This window comes from Lagopus muta, chromosome 12 (genome assembly GCF_023343835.1).
Source record: "Lagopus muta isolate bLagMut1 chromosome 12, bLagMut1 primary, whole genome shotgun sequence".
NCBI lineage: Eukaryota > Metazoa > Chordata > Aves > Galliformes > Phasianidae > Lagopus > Lagopus muta.
Window position 1 is genome coordinate 13,553,449 of NC_064444.1, and position 22,800 is coordinate 13,576,248.

At 38.6% G+C, this 22,800-nt stretch overlaps 1 protein-coding gene across 3 annotated transcripts in view; it reads left to right on the forward strand.

The window, feature by feature from the left end:
* The window catches only part of NKD1 (NKD inhibitor of WNT signaling pathway 1), a 215,439-nt gene extending 193,198 nt beyond the window's left edge, over positions 1-22,241 (forward strand). For all 3 annotated transcript variants that reach the window (XM_048958766.1, XM_048958768.1, XM_048958765.1), the window contains 5 exons: positions 1,153-1,248; positions 9,643-9,790; positions 10,861-10,945; positions 16,244-16,374; positions 17,096-22,241. In XM_048958766.1, the coding sequence (XP_048814723.1) occupies positions 1,153-1,248; positions 9,643-9,790; positions 10,861-10,945; positions 16,244-16,374; positions 17,096-17,670 (1,035 nt within the window). In that variant the 3' untranslated portion in view covers positions 17,671-22,241. The remainder of the gene's footprint in view (positions 1-1,152; positions 1,249-9,642; positions 9,791-10,860; positions 10,946-16,243; positions 16,375-17,095) is intronic.
* Positions 22,242-22,800: the final 559 nt, after the last annotated feature.

The window sequence follows — 22,800 nt, forward strand, 5'->3', positions numbered from 1 at the left end:
AGCTAGGGGCTATGAGATTGGTAAATGTTTGAAAGGTGTAAAAGAATCTGAAACACGAGTGCTGAGACAAGAGGTCTAAATGTGAGGTGAACCCGATTTGGCTTTTAAAGTTGCTGGAAATGTTTGTGTAATACGAAACGGTGTTTCCACAGTAGAGTGTGGGGCACTTGGCAGCTTTCAGCCGGGCTTGTTACAACGGAGAGGAGACTGCCTTTGAACTCAGCAGGGGACGGGGAGACGGGTAACTGCTGTAGGGAATTGGTTTCAAGTCAGAAGATCAACCAGGTATTTTGAGCTCTGTCATGCTGAAGCTATTTGGAGCTGTTTATTTTACTTGTATACAGCGGCTTTCATTTTAATTGCACTGTAACTTTTTTTGTATTGTATTGTTGTGGCTCTGGATAATTCTAATTGCACATGTCTTGAGAGAAAGCAAACCCTTTGCACCCAGGTGACCAAAGTCAGTCAAAGTGCATCCTTTGTTCTTGACTGAAGGCTTGGTTTTGGTTTGGGGATTATTTTCCTTGAACAAATTGATTCGTTCAGGCTTTCCCCAAGTCATGCTCACCAGCGCGGCTCAGTACGGGCCAGGCTCCTGGCTTGCTGCTACCTGCCAGCCCCTGGGCAGGCTCTGCTTCAGGAGCTTCGTGGCACCGTGCTGGGCTGCACCAGCTGGTGGCCTTTGGGTGTCAGGCATCTGACGGGTCTCACTGGTGGGGATTTGTGCCTTTTTGTATTAATGACCGCTCCTGGGGCTGTGGTGTCCTACATCATACTGTGACTGTTTCTGTTGTCTTTCTCTTCCTGACTTAAGCAGAGTTTTCTTTCTCACTTTTCAGTGAGAAACCTTATTATATTCTAACAGCTTCAGGGACCAGTTTTCTTTCTTTGTGTTTTCTGCATTGAAGTAGAAAGTAGCATCTTGCAGATTGCTGGAAGCCTAGCCTAAAGGAGTTAAGATTATCATATTATTATGATGAGATTTCTTCTGTGTGGTGGACAGAGAACTCTCTGGGACATATCCTGAAAGCTTCCTCCCATGAGAGAGGGAGGGAGGAAGGGAGGAAGAAAGCAAGTAGCCTCCTTCTACAGTCTCCTCTGCAAACAGGCCTTTTGCTTCAGGTAATCAGCTGCTCTTTGCATGTTTCTTAGGAATTGCAATGTGATGTGTCTGTAGAGGAAGATAACAGGCAAGAATGGACCTTCACACTGTATGACTTTGATAACAACGGAAGAGTCACACGTGAGGTAAGCACAGTACAGCTGCCCCTTTGTGTGCAGCGTTTGCTAGCAAGAGAAGTGTTTTATAACAGGAACATTTTTTCTTCTATGAAACAGAAGCATCCTGCCAACTTAAACAGCAGTTTCCTTGGACCTTTCCCTCCTAGGAACAATCCCACCAGTAGCTTACTGTTTTAAGATGAACTGTACCACTTTTGAAGCTGGTTGTTGTTTAATATCTGGGATTAGCCTTTTAAAAAATAGTGCTGGCATTTGGAGGGGAAAAATATCTGAAGCAACTGAACAACTAAACACATTGTCAAAATAAACCCCTGCAAATGTATATTGTTCTGGCTTCTATCCTGCTTTTCAGAGTTAAGCTAACCAAATAGCAAGGTTGCTTTCTGAAATTCTTTCCAGTAGGACTGACTATACTGTTCTGTTGTTTTCATGAATGTTAGGCTGATCTTTGCTTTCTCTTTCCAAGTATAAATAGCGTTGATGATACTTGCTGCAGTTCCATAGTGGATGAATGCCTATCAAAGCAGACCTGTGTGTATTTTTGTATTATCAGGATGTCTTCAAGTTGTATGTCGTGAGAAAATAAGAGGCCACAAAAAAGTTTGTGTAGATTAGAGTATGGTCTTTTTCCCATCCAGGCTGAATGAAACTTCTAGAAGAGTGTGTTTTATTGAGATTTTCCATATTGTGCTGTCATTGGTTTTTGTTGCAACCTGTTTACTGGCTCCCAGGCCTTTAAGCAATCAGCTGAAAATTGACAGTTTGTCTTTGTGGGCACACGTGTGCTGGAATCTATGACAATTACTAAGAAATGATTGAAAGGAGTGGGGTAATACAGAAAGTGTACTGACATTAGATCACGAAGTAAAGGGCAGAAATCTAAAAGCCTAGAAGACTAAAGCAAATCTTTTCTGACATTTATGAATAAATAGCTAAATACAGTGGTTCAAGGTTTTTCACGTGTGCGTGAGCATCATTTCTAGCTTTTTGTTGTCTCTACTGTGATAGTGGTTTGAATGGTCAAATAAAATCTGTGCCCCTCATACAAGACAATAAACAGAAACAATGTTGCAGACCAACTCCAGTTTTCAATGAGAACATAAGCTATAGTGAGAGAGAGGGGGGCAAGGAGAAAGGAGGAAAAAAAAGAGAAAAAGGTTTTGTCTTTGTTAATGTATGGAACTGACAGCAGAGGAGTAACTTGCCTGAAGTCTCACGCGAACCTAGTGGCAGATTGAACTGCGATCCTTTGAGACCCAAGGCTAAGTCATCTCCCTGAACTGTCGAGAAAGGGGAAGAAACACAAAACACAGCAGAGCCAAAACCCACACACATGGGTGTCCTTTACATTCAGGCATGGAATTCCCATTAACATTAGTGGGAGTTCCGTGTGCTGAACATAATGAGAATATGCTTTTAAGTATGCATACAATAATTATTTGTGATTATGTGGTGCACCAAAGGGCTTAATTTCACTGTACTTACAGAATATGTTACAGCCAAATTCTGCTTCTCCCTGGTCAAGAGCAGGCTGCAGCTTAACTGAAACAAAATCTGTGCAGAGATTGAAAATTATACCATGCTGAGGTCTGGAGGTTGCTAGAACCTGTGCCAAAAAAAAAATTCCTTTAACCAAGGGTCCAACTAGGTTGATAATTTTCAATTGTTTTCATGTGACTGAAGATAGTAATTAATAGTATGCACCATTGCAGTTTTCCAGTTGTTATGTACTACTTTTGTCATTTGTAGAAAAGATCTTGGTTGATTTTCCTTTGTTGAATCCAGATGTGATTTAAGAGTTGTTTATGCAAGAGTGACTCATGATAGCATCTCATCCACAAAAGAGCAGTTTCTGTCTCTTCATATGATATAGAATTGCTTGTTCTATTAGGTTCTGAGACACCGACACTCAACATAGCAGAACTTGATCCTGTGGTCTGTTAAACAGTTCTGCTCCTGATCCGGCAAAGGGCTTAACAATGGTGAATGCTAAAAATGTGAACAGTTTCAATTAAAGTGAATGGGACACATGCTTTGAGTTAAGTGTGCAAGGCTCATTGCTGGATCAGCAACAGAACGGACAGTCTGAGGAAGAGAACTGAGTTGTAGCAATGCCATTCAGTGATGAAAATGCTTTCAAAACTGGTCAGCTTTTCTAAACAAAGGTCCAGTGTTCCTTTGAGAAAAGATTAGTGTGGTCCTTCTCCCATCTTGGAAAATTTCACTGGACTGTCTCCTGGATTTATGATGGGATTAAATAGTGAGATGAAATTTCTTGCTAGTTTTCTATCTGCAGATCTTGATGTGCTTTAAAAAGTGAGATCGGTGTTATCATCCTTGTTTTTCTTCTTGGAAAAGTGGGGCACCGGAGAAGGAAGTGACTTGTCTGCCCACATCCACTTCATTTGATTCAAATGTGTTGTTTAAAACCTTGGAATTCATGTCCAGAGAGTTTCTAAAGGATACATGGTGTAAAATGAAGTTTGTAAGAGACACGTAGGTGGGGTGTGATATTGCAAGTGGACTGCGTGCCTTATTTGTGAAAACGTTTGAAAATTGTAAATAAGAGATGGATTCAGTTACTGGATAAAGTTTCCCTTGGGTTTTACACCATGACAAGAGCATTCAAATTCCATCTTAGTGAAATTTATTCTGGATCTTAACATTTTCAGAACTTAATACTGCTTTCATTTCCTTCTAGAGTTTTCTGATTTATTCCCTAGTCTTTCTAATTAGAAACCCACATCTAGTCACACTTCTTGAAGGGACACAGCCGTGGAAGCATAATTATTGGGACGGCAAATTAGAAAATCAGCAGTAGTTTCTGTTCTCAAAGCAGTGTTTTTTCTGTCTTAGAAGATGATCATTTTTCAGTCCTTTTGGTGTAGTGAGAGATCATTTTTCCTATTCTAGTCTGTATATGACAAAAGTTGGCTAATAACGTTTCCCTTCATTCCATAGACCATAAGAGGACAATTCATTATGTACCGCAGGTCTTTTTAGAACTGGCAGCTGCACTATAATTATCTTCATATGGATATTTGTAATCGGACTTGAAACTTGGATAATTGAACTAATGTGTTTTGATCCATGAGGTTTTATGCTGAGCTCTGTGCGTGTAATTATACTTCATAAACATGGAGCATTTTTTTTGCAGTTGGTTCTTTCTTGGGAAATATCATTGCTTTGTGAATATCTGCAGCCATAAGCACTCCCAAAAAGTTGCTCGTCTGGAGTGAAAAGGAAAAATTAAAAAAATGTGTGAATTTATTCTAGACTAGTTGTTCAATAGATAGCAAGTGAAGCTCCTTTCAGGCCCAAATAAGGACGATTCAAAAATTTACATGATCAAACAAAGCTGATGTTGCAACAAAAACATCCTGCTGTATGTAAAAATCAGACTACAAAGAAGGTACAGATAAGACATTTGTACTTTTCTTTTTTCTGAAGGAAAGGTAATGAACTGATATTGATGTTTCTCCTCATACATTTTTAATGCTGAAAATGTTCTTTGTATTTTACACTAAATGCCATTTTCTTTTCTCTTCTGTTTCTTTCCTTTTTTTTTGCTTTTTTTTTTTTTCTTTGTTATTTTTGCTTGTATCTTCCTATGAGTGAAAAAGCATGAGGTATTTTCTGCATTCAGAACTTAGCACCGAATCTTTGACCTGGGGAAGGATACTGGCTTTTCTGGGGCTAGCATTTGTCACCCTGACCCTTCATTTGAAATTAGCTGTTTTTCTCTCTGTGACCATTCCATTAACTCATGTTAAAAAGCAACAATTGGACCAACAATTAGAGGAGTCATGTCTATCTGTATTTGAGGGGTCATCATTTTAGCCCCTTAAATTGGTGGATTTGCACAAGAGAGAAATGTTAAGAAAAAATGCTTTCGGTTTTCATTTTGAATTGAGTCAAAGGCAACACTGGACTAGCAGTGGCAATTAGAAGCAAAAAAAGAAAACTGGGAATCAGGACTTGCTAAACAACTTGAGTTGTATAAGGAAGGAAGAATACTTAAATATAATTTGCTCTTGTTCTTTCTGTTGACCCACTAGTTTCTCTGAAGTTTCTAAATTCCTGTTAATCTCCTAGTGGAGATCAGTAAAGAATTCTGCAGAAAAATGTGTGAGTGCACCAATACATGTGTGGCCTATACTGTATGTTTCTTTGTATTTCTAATGCAAGAATTTCAAGCTATCTATTAAAGTTTCTCTCTTTAATATGCATTGTTAGTAGCTGCTTGAAAAAATAGATTGAGAAACAAAGATTTAATACTGTTAAACCTTTCAGCCCTGTAAAAACCAACTGTGGTGCCCAATAAGCAAGACACAATTAAATCTGAATATGCCATTTGCTAGTTGTTTGGATACTACCCAAAAAGCCTTTGTTTTTCTCTTTATGGAAAATTATCACAGTTTCAGCTTTCTTACTTGATTAAAATAGCTATCCCAGCAGAAATACTGCACACTTGCAACCTTTCAGAAGTCATTTGGATTAGCACAGCTCCACTAAATACAATTGGTTTGCTATAAAGGAGAGAGATCTTTCTTGTTCTCATTTCTCTTTACTGTTTAAAATACTAGATTATAAATCCACGATGATTTTTAAGTAGAAATTGTCACATTTCAGCACAAAAAACATATTTTTGGGAAACGCTAAACAATATTTATTTTTCATGTAAAAAATGCAGATGTTTGAGACGTGGGCTGGAACTTTGTGCTGAAGGTGCTGAACGGTCTTAAGGAAAGTAGCTGTAAAATCATGTGACTGGCAAGCACGGTGATACGCTGTGTGGAAAAGCGTGTTCTTTGGATTCTTTGGTAGATGATCCTGGGACATGTTGATCAGCCTGCCAGACGAGAGGGAAATTTCACTGGGTTTTATTCTTGATTCTTGGCACTGAATTTCTCGATGGTGAAATGCACAAGCTGGCAGGTACAAGTCAAAGCTTCATCCATGGGTTTAAGCAGTTCTTTAGGAAATGTAAATATAGATGATGTTTAGTGGGACAGGTTTCAAGAGGAGCATAAGTCTCCCCCATCTGCCATGAGGCTTCTGGAAGATTACAATTATTTCGGAGGTAAATACAGGCATAGCTGTGAAACACAGTTATTGTAACATACTGTAATGGTCTCGGATTTGGCAGATGCCATTACCGTTTTAGTTGCCCAAAAAAGGCTAGAAGATAGTTTCAGACACAGATCAAAACTCATTCCTACCAGATCAGCACCTAAGGAATTTGAAGCACCAACTGGAAAGCAGCACAAGGCTCAAGTTGCCTTGTAGTTTGTACCTCCTCAGCCAGGACTGTGATAGATGGTGGAACAGTGAATGACCCAAGCAGGTTTGTTGACCAAATCAGAACTGTCAGTTTGCTAAGACTCTCAAGCCCAAACTAGGACCACAAGTAAATGAATCCTATAATAAAAATGTTATTGTTGGTATTCAGAAGATCAACATAAGCATTAAGTGGTTACTTATGGATATCCCTAACCTCGATCTTGGTTTATATCCAGTCTAACGACCACATTCATTCAGTGCCAAAATGCAAAGCAGTTCAGATTGTTGTGGAAGAAGCTAAGTATTAAACACATAATGACATGCTAAGGCAGCAGACTCTATGGCCACAAGGTGTCCTGATCCCTTTTGCAGCCTCTTAAACTTCTGGGTGCCTGGACATTAATTTGGATTGACCCATCTCCTTTTGGCTGTGAGGTGCAAATTGTCCTGATATGATGTGTGTGCATATATTTCTGATTTGCCAAGTATGTGTCACACAAGTACTGCATCTGGCCTTCATTGCCAGCATTTGGGAGTGCTTTTAAAACTGCTGAGTCAAGTGGCTTGACAGACCCTCACAGAACAAGAGCGACAGACTGTGTGCCAATTAGCGAGTTAAACCTCATCACCAAAAAACAAGGGTGGAGAGTAAAGACGGCTTTGCTATTGAAGTAAAAACAAAGTAAATGATAAGCTTGTACAAACACCTGGTGTAGCTGAAAAAAGGGAGGGAAATAGGTTGTTGTGAATGAAAGAGTTGATAATAATCTCTTGATAATAGTTTTGCATAGAAAGATGCCCTGTTGGCTAACCAACAGTTGTTAAGGAATGTATGGGAAAAGCTCCATTTCCCCAAGGTGCTGAGTGTGTGAGGCTCCATTAACAATAAATGTGCTGCTGTAATGCTGTGCCAAAGAAGAGGTTTGGTTTGTGGAGGTGTAGGATTCTAACAAAAAGCTTCTAAAACATAATTTATGGAGAGTATATCAAAGACATGCATTTTGTTTGTCTGTTCCTAACTGGCTGCATTTTTCTTTTAGCTGAAATAAAAACTCAGCCCTTCTAGCTAGCTGTCAGATATGACTGTGTCTATCTAGATGTCTGGCTACATTTCAGATTGGGGTGGATGTGTGAGGAGTGAGATTTGTTAAAGAGCTGTGACGTGACTGCTAGATTGTCACTGAGCAGTCTTCCTCATTCAGACTTTAGACAGTGATTCTTGTCAAGGGAATGGGAAGTGACTATTGGTATGTCAGTAACAGCCCATTTAGAGATTCGTGGTGAAAAAAAAAATACAGCTTTTTATGAGTATGTTGTCTTCAACTCATACATCTGGAGAAATTTCTCTGAGTGCGGAAAAATTCTAGAGCGTACAACTTAAGACAAAGTCTGGACCTTCAAGCATCTAGTTATTGTTCTGCCAATGGATGGGGTCAGCACAAAGGTCACAGACACCAAGTTAAAGAAGTATGTTTATTTTTACATTTGCTTAAAGCAATGAGAACAAGTGAAATGATATGGCAAGAATAACACAGAACAAGGTAGAGCACCTCTCCATTGCTCTACAAGGTCAATTATAGTGATTAAGAAAAGGTACATCGCCAGTTGCCCTAATACTTACCATCATCCAGATCCGCAGCCTTTGGGGAGCCCTGGTTGCGGTGAGGATTTGGAGAGCCTTTCCTGGCAATTGGGAGGTCCTACACAGTGCGTCCACTCGTAGGTGAGGTCTCCAACTTTGCTACAAGAAGGTCCAGCTTCTGTCTTTGAACAAACAAGTTTATGGGACAGTTAGGCAGAAACATCTGGTTTCATTCTTTCATTCTACTTTTTTGGATTCTACCTCTATCATGGCTAGAGCTTAAGGAGGAACCAAGGAAGTTTTTGTGCTAGGAGGCCTTGACACTATACTTCTAAACAAACTTCTAAAGGAAAGGTTTGTACATTTTCATAATGCTTTACCTAAGCTACATCTCTTGCAAATGAGATGTTTTGCTCAAGATACATATTTCACTAATGATTGGATACTGATAACGCTTGGTTGTGAGATTCACGTAGTTTCAGTTTGAGGCCTGCTGTTCAGTCCTTAGTACTTCAGTTATTCCATCTGGCTATTGAGCTGGAAGATCGTTTACTGTAAAACCATTTGTCCTGGCCATAAACTAGTATTTCTTTAACACTGTGTGAGCAGAAATTAGTATTTCTGTGTCACCTTCAAACCTGGTTAAATAATGAGGATTGTGTGATATTCTGGCTACAAAAGTGGTGTTTCTGCTGGGGGTTTCTTCTGTTTGAAACAATGAAAATGGCTAGTGTTTACTCCAATATAGCTGGACATGTCAGCATTTGTTCATGCCTCATTGCCTTCAAAGATGTTCACAAGAACGTTCTGTAATAGACTGGAATGATAATCTCTGCTATTCAAAATTGTAACTTCAGAACTGGAAGAAATTTTGCAAAGTAAGCTAGGTCACAGTACAGATATGGTTGAGTAACAGGCTGCTTCCAAACCTGAAGTTTACAGTTCTGTCACATCTCTTACTAGTTTTCCTCTATATAATCATCCAGTTAGGCGTGCAAGAAGAAAAAAGCAAGTAAGATTTACTGGGGATGTAAAAATGTCCAAATTTTTCTTCAATTGCTGCATTTGTTTTGGTCAAGTGAACTCAGTTTTTACTGCAGAATGAATAATTATCCCTGAGTTCTACTGAAACCAAAAGAAAATAAAGGCAGAACACAATTTCATTCATTCATATCATGTTTTGGAAACTTGAATACCTTGTATTTTAGTTATTGTTTTAATCTGGTTTGCCCTCTTTCAGAAATCTTAACCATTTGATGAAGAAAGAGTATGGATCAACTTGAATCATTCCTTCTGTGTCTGTCAGATCCTTTACAGTCTCTGTTGGGAAAAAGTGGGTGCTAACAGATGAGAAAAATTTATCCTTTTATGCAAGGTTCTGTGCAAGATCAGTTCTTCTGAATTCAGTGACTTCTGAGGATATTTAAGCATTTAAAAGACTCAGGTCTAAACTGGTCTTGAGTACTGAGGTTGGATTCATACAATTTTCACAATATTCACAATGTTGTATCTGTCTGTGTTTCAATCCATCATAGGATATTACCAGCTTGCTTCATACCATCTATGAGGTAGTTGATGCATCAGTAAACCATTCTCCTAGTTCCAGTAAAACTCTGCGAGTGAAACTTACTGTGGCACCAGATGGCAGCCAGAAGAAGAAAAGTATATTGTTAAATCATACTGGTAAGGATGTGTGATCAACAACGGGGAAAAAAATGATGAAAAAATTTAAGGGGGTCTTAAACATTCATCTTCATATTTTGTCAATACAAATAAATAAATATTTAAGGCAAATGATTCTGTGGCTATTTCAAACCCCATTAATCTGTTTTAAGATCTTAGGTACAAAATTGCCTACGTTTCTTTCCATGTATGCTGGGCTAATTAGGGTTCTGCTTCCGATTGAGTTTTTTCTCTTGGCAGCAACAAGAGGAAAAATTGCGTGTGTTGTGTAATTGTGTTTGCATACTGAAAGGCAGATTTAAGGCCTTTTCTATTTATGCCACTCTAACTGTGCTATTATTACAGTGTTCAGTTTGTGTGAAAATAGGTGTGGTATAAAAAGTCTTTTTGCAAGTACCTATCACTGTTGCTGGATAAAAATAAACAGTTAAGCATAACTGAACTTCGTGAGTCAATGTGTAAAAATTGCACACATTTTTTCAGTACTGGAGGAGCATGCTGTTATAAAATGGCTTATACTATGATGGATTGTTCACCTTAGATTCACTCTAATAATAGCTGTATGAACGTAATTGCTTCAGTAGGTTAAGTACTACTAAATTAAAATTCTCACAGTGTTTTGTGTAATACTTCAGTAATTACACACAAAAAAATGTGGGGCACCTTATCCAGGATAAGAGCCTTGATATCTTGGTTTTAATATAGACATCTACTCAGCCAAGTGCAGACGTAAGAAAATTTGCACTGCTGGAAAGCTTTGTCATGCATTAGTGCAAGATTGAAATCCAAACTACCAAGCCCTCCTGAGGGACAAGTTTATCAGTGTGAATGTGGCTCCATTTAACCAACCAAATGGCCCTCAGCCCAACCCTGACTAATGTCCTGCAGCCAAGGTTATGTCTGCTTAAAATATGTCCTGTGGGCAAAAGCACTTGCAAGAAGGCTTTATGAAATGATGCATCACATCTTGATCTACGAACTAGAAAAATTGTATTTGCCATGTAGCATGTTAGTTATACTGATTAGGAAGGACAGCAATGTGAGAATAATGTCTTTTTTCTTGCTGGCAGATTTGCAGAGTGCAAGGCATAGGGCTGAAAGCAAAGCCAATGAAGAGTTAAGAAGCTCTGAAAAGAAGCAACGAGCTTCTCTCAGGTAAGGGAAAAGAAATGAGCCTTCTGAGAGGAACTGGGTGGCTTTGAGGGATCTTCAACTATTGATGAATTTGTATTTATTTATTTAAAAATATCAAACCAGCAGCATTAGAGTGTTTTTTCTCCCTGGAGCAGGCAGCTGATAGTTTCAATGTGTGAATACTTTGTACAAAAAAGCAGCAACAAAGTTTTGATTACATTTTAGGTTTCTTTCTTTTAAGTGGAAAAGTTCTTTTCTTGTTTTTTCTTCTGTCTGCTCCGCAGAGGACATGTAATGTCTCTCTAGATGCTATCTGCAGATACTGTACCTATTAATGAATTTTAAGCAATACAACACAGCCTTCTGGCTAAAAGTGTCCTGAAATCTTTTCATCTTCATAGATGCCAGCTCCTGCCTGTCCCCGTTCTCCTTTCAGCCCATCTTTTTCACTGGTCAGTTCAATTAGATCCAGGCTTTTTTGACTCATTCTTGCTCAGTGGATCATAACCACTTCTCCTACTGCCTTTCCTCCTGAAGGAAGCAGCTTTGAGCTGGAACGGGGAAAACGGAGCTCGTAGCTGAAGAGCAGACAGACTCAGCTATGCAGAAAGCAGTCTTCATAGGGCATGTCCTACTGGGTATGCAACGTCCAGAGCTTCCAGCATGCTGCTAGCTTCATGCTCCCTTCTGCTGCAGTAGTTCTGGTTACAGCAGCTGTGTGTGGCTCAGCCCTGCTGGCAGAGTATGTTTGTGCAGTTAGTAGAAGAAAATTCATCTCGGCATTCTTAGCAGAGTAGCTGTCTCTGCTGACTCCCACTTGCCACAAACCCTGCTTCCCCACTTCCATATCAGGTGCTCCTTTACGGAATTAGTTATTAAGTATCACTTGTGTGAGAATTAGCCTGCTGACTTAGAACCAATACGTTTATTGTAATCTTGAAGGAAAACTAGGACCATTTCATTTCATTCCCTTTTTTTTTTTTTTTTTAATTCATGAAATTCAGAAAACATTTCACTACTTGAAAAAATGCCTTTTTGTTGTTTTTCAATGCAATCCAGCCTGCATGACTTATACAGAATCACAGAATGGCTTGGGTTGGAGAGGACCTTAAAGATTATCCAGTTCCAGCCCCCTGCCAAGCGCTAGTTCAGGCTGCTCAAAATCCCTTCAGCCTCGTCTTGAGTGCCACCAGAGATGGGGTATCCACAACCTCTCTGAGCAGCCTATTCCTCCTCACCACCCTCTGAGTAAAAAATGTCTTTCTAACATCTGACTTAAATCTAACCTCTTTTAGTTTAAAGCCGTTTCCCCAGAATGCATCCATTTCCAGTAGAGCACAAGCACAGTAGTTTCTTTTTTGAACAGCTGTGGGTACACTTGCAGCCATCTAGAGATCAGACAAAAAAAGGACTTTTAGTTCTTTCCTAACAGAATGTACAGTATTATTTTGGATGCCAGTCCTGAGCAGGCTTTTTCTTCTGAAAATGTGTAATCATGCCTTTTGCAAGGCTGGCAAGAATATCTGTCTCCCTGTTGTTGTGACTTCTTTCTGGCACTGAACTTCACAGTATATGCTAGTCATCTGCAATGTATTTTTCAATCATTACATTTTTTACAGCTAGGAAAAATGTTTGTCTCTCAGTCAAATGTAGGTGTGCTATTCCTTTTCTGAACTGGGTATTTTAATGGGTAGGAAAATAAAACAAATGCAGATGATTCTGATGCATTTTAATGTGATCTGTTGCTCCAAATAGGTCATTTCAGTGTATAGTATCAGTTTAATTTAGGACTTTCTACTTCATGCTAAGGAAGAGAAGAATATTTACAGAAATGCCATAGTAATCATAATGCATTTGTATTTGTTTCTTCCGCTGCAAAATAAAAATCAATTCTGGCGTTCCTTAGATTTAGGGATATTTATAAAAAAAAAATGTATTGAGTTTGATAAATTTATCAGAAGAAAGAGCATTCAATTTTATTAAAAAATGACAACAAAGGACAGAGTAAAGATGTTAATGAGTTATTCCATTGTGTGAATGGCAGCTGGATTCAATTTCAGAATTAAAGGTGACTTCTGTTAGTAACTCTGTACAAGATCTTTCATGAAATAAAGAGCACTGAGTGTAAACAGAAAGTTTTTGCTTACTGGTCTAAAAGTGATCCCTAGGTTCCCACTGACAAAGATTTGCTCTTTAAACTTAATGGACTCCTTGATAATCTATTGCAAAAATCATCGTTCAGTTTCAAGTCCCTCTCTTATCCACCTTTAAAGTCCTGTTTTTGGAAATGTTGTAGGAATGGCACTCTTCATTCATATCCATAGGCATCAAGTATTAGGGTAGATGCTTGGCCCTGCTGCATTTGTCTTTCTCATCCTTGTGGTAGGAGGCTTCCTAGAGTGCACAAATGTGTACCTTTGTGGAGCAGCATCAGGCAACTGTCAACATCTGACAGTTTTCGTTCCATCTCATCAAATGTCGACAGGACAAAGAGTCTGGCCACTGTGTGTGCTGCATTGGTATTGGTGCACTCTGGCTAAATTGCTGTCAGGAAAGCTAAGCCTCATCACTGTCTCATGATAATAGCACTGGAGCTTCCCCTCAAGAGCAGCAATGAGAACTTGTGAGAGGTGCACACATTTCACACATTCAGTCACTTAGGAATTCTAGGCAAGATGTGATTAATATTCAAGATAGGAATGTTTTTATCCTGAAGGTGGGAGATAAATGGGTTAGATTTTTCAACTGCTGGAAGCTACAGGCAGAAGTTTTCACCCGTAGGGCTGATGCAAGTATCAAGATCAAGCAACTACATTCATAGCTAGCTTGCCTGGCATGTGAGGTTAGAAAATGGTGGTGGAAGAGAGCTGGCAGACAGCTCTGTGAGTTGGATATCCTGATGCCACCCTGGTTTGTTTGGTTTAGTGCAACATGGAAAATATGATGCACACCAGCCTCTAAACATCTTAATTTTACTATGGATGCACATTCTCTCTCACTCTTTCTTCCCTGCTTGATTTATCCCTGGCTGCTCTAAGCTGTATGTTATCTGTGAGTGTGGCTTTCAGGAAATGTCTCTGCATTTTTCTGCCCAGAACTCTCTCACCACTCTATTCCATTTACCCACTGTGTTGCTGTATACTTACCATTAGAATGACAGTACAGTGTGGGAATTTTAGACAGAGCTTTCATACACTCCACAATTCTTAAATAGATGCCTTTTTTTATTAAAAAAAAATATATATCATAGAATCACAGAATCCTTAGTTGGAAGGGACATTTAAAGATCATGTAGTCCAGCTCCCCTGCAGTGAACAGGGACATCCACGATTAGATCAGGTTGCTGAGAGCCTGGTGCAGCTTGGCCTTGAAAGTCTCCAGGGATGAGGCTTTCACCACATCTCCAGGCAACTTGTTCCAGTGCCTCACCACCCTCACTGTGGAAGACTTTCCTTATATCCAGCTGAAATCTACCCTCTCTATCAGTAGCAGAAATGTGTATTGTTACACTGTGTGTGATGCATGCTTGATGCATGCCTGGATATTCCCATACACAAGCAGAAGAGCACAGTGCGGCTGGGTGCCAGATGGCTCCATTCTCAGACGTACTTTTAGTTCTCTCTGACAGTGAAGCACATCTCTCATCACTGTATAATTGCTTTGCTGTGTATATTTGTATTGCTGAACACCATCTTGCATGCAAGAAAGCTATTAGAATGGAGGGCTGTGGCAGTACTGGCATAGCTTTTCTTCAATATCTTGATGAGAGATGGAATTTATTACAAGAAAAAAAAAACAGGTTCTCTGTTAATTCTGTTTTCAACAGACAGTGCTGTGTGCAGTGTTACTTAATGTGCTGGATCAAACCCAACAGTGTTTTTTTGAGGGTTGATTGTGCACTGTCTTCAGTGCTTGTATTGTGTTGTGCTGATAGTTTCTATAGACAACCTGGCAACATCAGTTAGCCAAGTTCTACCCCAGAGATCTCTTAAGTTGATTTGCTAAAGAGTAACAACCTTTAAGGTGTCTTTGCAGGTAGGGTACCTAGCTGGCAACCTATCTAGAAAAATAAAGAGCATCTGGACATTCCCTCTTTTTTGACAGTACCACATGTCACTTCTGAAATTCAAAGCTGACTCAGTCTTTACAGCTTAGCTGCTTTCCAGGAAGGCTCTCCTTCATTCAGGAGACTCTACCTCTACCAAATTATTTTCCAGGTAGGTCAAGTCTTATGACATTCACCAAAGAACCTGAAGACCTCTGTATGACACAGACACTAGGAACTCAGTTCTGTAATGTCCTGAATAGTGTGACCCTAGACCAGGAAAGCAGTTCATGCCAAAGAGCAATTTCCAGTAACACCTGGAAATCTGGAAATGTGTTAATAGACTACAAACTGAGTACTTGCTACCATATAGAATGGAACCTGTACTCAGCAACTCATGTAAGATGCAAGAACAAATTCCAGTCTTAGGCTGACATCACTGCAGTCACATGGAGTATATGAAAAAGCAGAGCATCTTGTGGTCTTTGAAGTGAAGTATCTGAATGACAGGCAGTTCTTGTCCTATTTGTTATATTGAAGATACATTGCTCATATCTGCAAACATCCACTTAAACTGCTGAAATTAAATTTTTGGACAACTATAAATCTCTAGCTGACTTTTTTTCTGTCTCATAAATGAATGGTATTTCAGATATTCATTCACAGGAAATAGTTCTGCTATAAATAAAATTGCAAAGCTGAGCAGGAAAAGGAGTTGAGATTCTGGAGCCAGTGGCTGATCTGACCCTATTATTTGTGTTTTGGAAAGCAGCAGTTATCTCCAGGTGTCCTACCAACACCTCTTCTCCCCAGATTCTCTCTAGTTACAACACCTGCTGCTTGTCTTTCTGAAGCAGATACACAAGTGTGTATTTGACACAAGGCTTCCCCCAGTGCTCACACTTCCTAACAGTGGTGGGGACAGAGGTGAATCGAACAGCAGGCATGTCCAGATTAGAGAATCAGTTGAATGGTTTGGCTCTAAGACAGAATGTAATAAATCCCTGAAGCATTTTTATTTGGTTTTGTATGTGTGATGCAATTGGAAAGCCTCCTTTGCTTTGCAACATCTGGGTCAATTTATATTAGAGGAAAGAACAGCCAGTTCAAGCCTATCAACTTAGCAAATCTGGTCACCCAGAATTTCAAGCATTTGTTGTTTCTTTGTGAGCCGCTCCTGTCACTTCAAAGAGGCCATTAGTTGTTGATTTGCAGATGGTGATAACAACAATAAAGAACTTCTGCTGAATTGTAATTTTGCTTTCTGCTGACAGATATCACCAGAGTGAGAACAATCCAGAGCAAAGTGAGTGCTATCGTCATTGTGTTGATGAGAACATTGAAAGGAGAAACCACTATTTGGATCTTGCAGGAATAGAAAACTACACATCAAAGTTTGGGCCAGGTAATTTGGTAGTTTATGTTGCAAGCTTTTGGTCTTTTCTTTCTTTAGTTGAATGTTCCACATCAGGGGAAAGGAATTTTGAAGGAAAAGGATTGTACGAATGCTGCAAGGTGGAATCACAATGGAGTGGTTAATGTGCTGCAAGCCTGCTTTGAAGTACTTGTTTGTGTAGGTAAACTTGGAGGTGAGCCTAGGAGAACAATCTTTGTATCTGAACTATTAAGTTTAGTCTATGGGTGAGGTGAGGATTGATTTTTGGATAGTAGAGGTCATTCTCAAGATGATACCAGCATATATTTGGAAGTTTTAATTTGTACTCATTACAGACCAAAAAATCAGAGAGTATGGGTTCATATCTGGAATTTTGCTTTCGGTTCCCCAGTTAAAGTAATTTGGATTTCTTCTCTTCCCCCTGCCCTCTGTCAAGTTCTTACTATTCTGCTCATAGTTATTTTGGTGCATTTCAAATAGATGAATGGAAGAGAATGAAATGCAAGAACTTTTAAATACATACAATGGAATATATGTTTACATATGAAGATATATGTGTGTGTATTATTTACCAATCAAAATTATTAAATGCAGTTAAACTAGACAGTTATAATTGCATTTACTTCCTTAGGAAAAATTCACTCTGCTGATAATGCTATCCCTGCCAACTGTATGTTACTAATTAAAACTCTGAAATACTAGATGACTAATTCAGCTTGTTATTCTCTAGGTTCTCCTCCAGCAGTTCAAAAACATGACCCACCAAGCAGAGTTGTGAGTCAAACTAGATCCCGTTCCCACGAACCTGAAACCTTCCATGCCCACCATAGGAAATCTCAAGTGGTGGATCCAAGCCACATCAATCTGGCTGAGAGTTCTTATGCCAAGATTGCAGAAATCCAACAGAGGCTCCGGAACCAGGACTCAAACAAGCACTTTGTGAGATCTCCCAAGGCCCAGGGTAAAAATGTTGCTCCTGTGCATTCTGGAAGGGCAGTAAGAAATAAACCTTTTCAAGCAGGGGCCATGCCAATGGCCTCCCCAAGTGCACGGGTGGGCCAGAATCTTCCTTATCTCCCCTTGCAGTCTCAGCAGGTTCACAAGAAGCATAAGCAGAGAGCAAAGGAGAATCACCAAATGTGCAAAACCTTCCAGTCTCCAGGGACAGTTGTAGAAAAGGAACATGTGAGAGACCTGCCAACAGTCATTCTATATGAAGGTCAAGTTGGACAAATGATACAGAGACATGAACACCACCACCACCACGAGCACCACCACCACTACCATCACTTCTACCAGACATAAAACAGATCCCACCAACATCCTCCAGGAATCATCCCATATGAAGGAAGCACGTTCTTGTGACACCAGAACTAAGGCATTACTGATTAATATTATTGTTACTCCATTAATATTCAGCTAGCATTTATTTTAGAGGTTATATGGAACTCTTGAAACTCACCCTATTTATATGTTGTGGAACTGCATAGCTTACTTAAACAACTTGTGGATTTTTATTTTAAAGTGGCTTGTAAAACAGCAAACAGCCATAGCTTTTTGAGCTGTGATTTAATGCAGGTCGTCAACGCACTTCTTTACAAGTACTACTTCCATTGCAGAAGGAAAGATACTTCAAACACTATTGCAGACATCTAGCTTACCAGTCTGCTTGCTGTATGTCGGCTGATCGCACACAAGCCTTTTATCAGGGGAGCAATGTTCGAAGTTTTGGACTCCAGAGATGCTCAGAATAACAGAAAATACAAACAGCTGCTACCTCTAGTATTATTCAGATTTTATTTTCTTTTTATTGATTGTAATGTGCTACAGGGGGAATTTTAATATACTGCATTGGTGTAGCCTGTTTGTGTTCACATCCTTTCAAATTATCTTAATTACATGGAAATATTAGCTATACTTGTCAACAGAGCTACATCTGTACAACTTACACTTTATTTTCTTTGAGATTCTTCACTGACACAAATACAGTTTGTTATGTACTGAGTAGTATTTAAATACACTTTTTTTTTTTCTCTTGCTTACTCTCCATTCTGTCTGGGGTAACCATTTGAAAAGAGGAGGATGTGAAACGGTGTTCTCAAAACCATCACTAAACTTCAGTGCTTGGGCCATACGTATAATTGATGGGGGTTTGGGAAGCAGAGGGGTTATTTGGGGTTTTTGTTTTGTTTAAATCCACAGTTCTTTGTTTTGAGAAAGAATTGAGGAAAATATACTTTCTCACTTTAAATGTTGGCAAATATATATAAGATATAAATATAAATATATATATATAAATATGCACACTCTCAGGTACATTTTGTTGTGTTTTAGAGATCTGTGGTTTGAGTATTAACATTAAGATTTTTTTCAGTAACAGTGACATTATAAAACGTAACATGGCATTTTCATAGGTGCCTCCAATTTAAATTTCTGCAGCACCTAGCAATTTGTGATTCTACCATTTTAGAGACAATTCAACATGTAAAACAAGATCTTTCACAGTCATTCTGGCCTCTTCTACTTTTTTCATATCAAAGAGCTTCCTTTCTATGAGGGAGAATGAGACCATGCTCAGAAGACCGTACTGGCTGCTGAGAAATTTGAGTCAAAAGCAAATTGTAAAAGTGGAAAAAAGGGTCAGTGCAGTCAGGATTTACTTTCTGTGGGGCCCAGCTTTATAATACATTCGGTTGGGTTTTATAAAGTTCACTGTTTCACAGGTAGAAAGTGACTGAAAATCACCTACATTGCTTTTGGTACTTTGAAGTAGGGAACTCCTCACATAAAAATATAACTGTTCTATCAAACATATTTGCTTTTGGTTTTAATTATTTTAAATGTTGTGGTATTTTGTCTATAGTATATATTGTAAAATGTAACTATCCCACATTGTTATAAGCCCTTCATGATTATCTTTTCACTGACTAGAGTTGATCAGTCCAAAAAGGAGTGCTGACCAGAACTGCTGACCACATTTAGAGGGATGTCGCCCTTCCTCAGAACGCAGAGACGTCAACTTTTACATGAAAAGTTGAAGGCTTTGCCTTCTTTTGGAATGGGAGTAGGATCGCTGCTTCTTGGTAAATAAGTCCATCTTTTGTCTCCCTGAATCAGCAGTAGTTTGGGCTTCTTGTCCTCTTCAAAAAAAAAATGCTTTTTTTTTTTTTTTAAGCTGTCAACAGTGTATTCTGTTAAATCTAAAAAAATGTTTTGAAAATGTGTTTGATCTGTGTGACAACTATACTGTTCTGTTTATTTTTTAAATTCCTAAAGTCCAAAAATATTTATATTCAGAACTCTCTGTATTGAAAACGTGAAAAGGCCACAAATTTGGTTAGTTACCACTGAGTTGTTCTAGTCTAAGCCTTTTTTGCTGCTTGTATATCATTCTTTTCAATGTATATATAATTATGGACTGCAAAAAAAAGGCATTTATATGTCTAGTAGAAGGAATAAGCTTATTTATATTATAGTGTTAACAAAGTCTGATGTATTCGAGTGACTTACGTTATACCGCATGCAAACACACAAGTGTACATTCCATCCAAGGAGGGATGCCATGCTATTTGTTTTGAAAACATACTTAAAGCTGTTCTCTTTTCAGTGGGACATATGCCAGAAAGACTGGGAGGTGGGAGTTATTTCCTTGTCAATTTTTCTAATGCAGACCATTGCTGAAAACCAGAAAATGTTCTGGAAAACTAGAATGCTCTCAGAGCTGTAGGTTTTTCTAAGAAACGGCTGCAAAGGGGCATAAAAGCTCAAAGATAATTTTGCTTGAAAAGATAACAGCACCAATAACAAAATTCCATCTGAATGAGAAGTGTGCAGTACTAGCTGTGCAAGTGAGCTTTGGAATGTAACACAACTGGCCATTGAATACAGCCTTGCTTTGATTTGGTTGGTGTTTTATATTTGGAGATTCAAAAGACACATTCTGCCTTGTTTAGATCCTGTGAAATACAATCTGCTAATAACGTGGCATCCCCATGCTAAAACTTTACACCGGCCATGTATGAACATGCAGTATCTAAATACTGTTCTGCAGTTGTGTTATGTGCATTAAGTGTGAGTAACATGTAGCACAGTTTCTTTTCACAGAACCTGAACTTTCCGTATCTTTTAAAACGTTTGCTTTTCAGTATTTTGTATAGTAAATATAGATGGTTTTGACTAAATGCTTTATTTATTTAACAGCAAAAACTGTGCCAAGAGAACCCCCTGTTCATTAAAGTTTTACTAGTTCAGAAAGTATATTTCCTTCTTCTTCTCGTGGATTTCAGGAGCTTATTGCAATTGCTGTCAGTGCTTGCAGATCTCACTGATGAAAGAGCTTGCATTAACGTTTTTGGGAATAGGATCAGATCATGAGGTATGGACTTGCTATGCTTTGGCTTTATAATTAAAGTGCTAACTTTAAAAATTAAATTTCTTGTCCCCTACTATTAGAGCTGGGTCACGTAACTGATTTTTCAGGTTGGTTTTAATTCTGAAAACCTTAAAAAATTATAATTTGAGTGAGAGGGGTTAAAACTGTGGCCAAATCTAAAATTAAAAGAGTTTAGTTTCTGGTCAAACAAAACAGTTAATTTCCAAGGAGAAAAAAATAGAGTTTAGTACGTTGTTACTGTTTGAAAATAAAATGGAATGGCATTAAGCGATTTCGAACAAAAACAGCAGCCTTTTCCCTCACTTTTTTCTATTCTTACGTAAAACAATTCAGCAAAATGAAGGCAATCCCCAAATTTGCACTGCTTACTAATGAACATTTCAGCTGAAAAATTTTGCTCTGCTACTTAGAATTTTGAGAAAACCAAGCTTTCTAAAATAAGGATTGCTAAGCTCTTCCCACAACTTCAAGAGTACCTCATGCAAAGTGAACAAAGCTAAGGGTAGCAAAGTAAAATCTCTGTCCCAGTGAAATCTCTGGTAAAACTACCAGATTGTCACTGGCTTCAGGGTGCCCATAATTTCATTCCAGTACTGTAGGTTTAATGTGCAGGCAGTGATTTCAGTATTTACTTTTTAGGCATCTTACTGCTGATGGTTTTGTAATAGCTGATATTAAATAGAGACGTGTAAGAGATCAAGCTGGTAAGTTGATTAAAATGAGCAGAAGTACTGTGCTTTATATTCGTATCATAAAGCACTTCCAAATGTCTTTCAGACATCCACCCATCATTTATTCACTAACAGAAACTAAGACCCAGTTCTGCCCATGGTTGAAGTACAGGCTCTCCTGGTGTAGCAGCAGACCACCCACCTCAGGCAAACCCTGCAAGCCACGTTATCTTTGACCCCTCTGGCTGCCTTCCTACCCTAGTCACCATGAGCACAGAACAGCAAATGCAGCTGGAGAAGTAACTTAGAGGAAGTGATGTGTATGTGTTTGTACAAAAAGGTATCCTCTGTCAGAAGTCAGTGAATGCCCCAGAACATACTCTGGCAGAGGTGATCTCTTACTAATGGGTAACTACTGTGTTTGCTCAACAGTCTAAGTGTTGCCACATAATTATATAGATATGATGAATGCTTACTGTTCTTCACATGTCGTTGTGTACCTCAATTATTGAGTGACAGATTTCATTTGTATTCCAATTAACAAGAAAGTTAGGCCCCTTGGGGCACAGTTACACTTGGGAAAATTCATCGTGCTAGAAAATCTGCAAAAACATTTAACATAATTTTTGCCTGGAGTGTAGGCAAGAATGTTCATGTTTGGAAACATGTCAGCTAATCAGCTCTCACCTTTAATTACCTTGATGCAATTCATCAAAATCTGAAAATACATTTCCAAACATGATTTACGGTTTCAGTGGGAACTAACTTGTATTCAGCATCATGTTCATTATCAGACTGCTTTTTTTTTTTTTAATCTACCAAGCAGAAACTTGTTAGACAATCCAGGAAATAAAAATTGACCTTCATATGTTTTCTGCATAACTTCTGGAAGAAGATTTCTCTAATGCACTTAGCTGCAAAACCACCCACAATTTATCACATAATTATTTATTTTCTTCACATACTTAGCAACTCTTCAGTTGATTTGACTTGGAAGAGGGATGTTTAGGATCTTTTTTTACTTGTATACATTTAAAATGTGCTAAAAATGGGCTAAAAGAAACAGACTTAGAAAAGCAAATAACATTCTATTGAAATTATTCAGTAGGCATTATACTGCATCTTATTTGCAGTTTGGATGCTAGTTATTAAATAGAGAGGTTTTCAATGATGAGTTAATTTACTTCTGTATTTCTATGTAATTCTAGACAATTCAATCCTACTGAGCTAAAGTGATAGAAATGATATGGATGAGTTCTTCTAATTTCTTTGTTTTAAAATAGCAGGACTTAAGGACTATACATATGGATTACTGTGAGGTTTAGAGCTGTGAAGAAGGAGTGACAAAGGAAGGATGGAAAGATTTGTGAA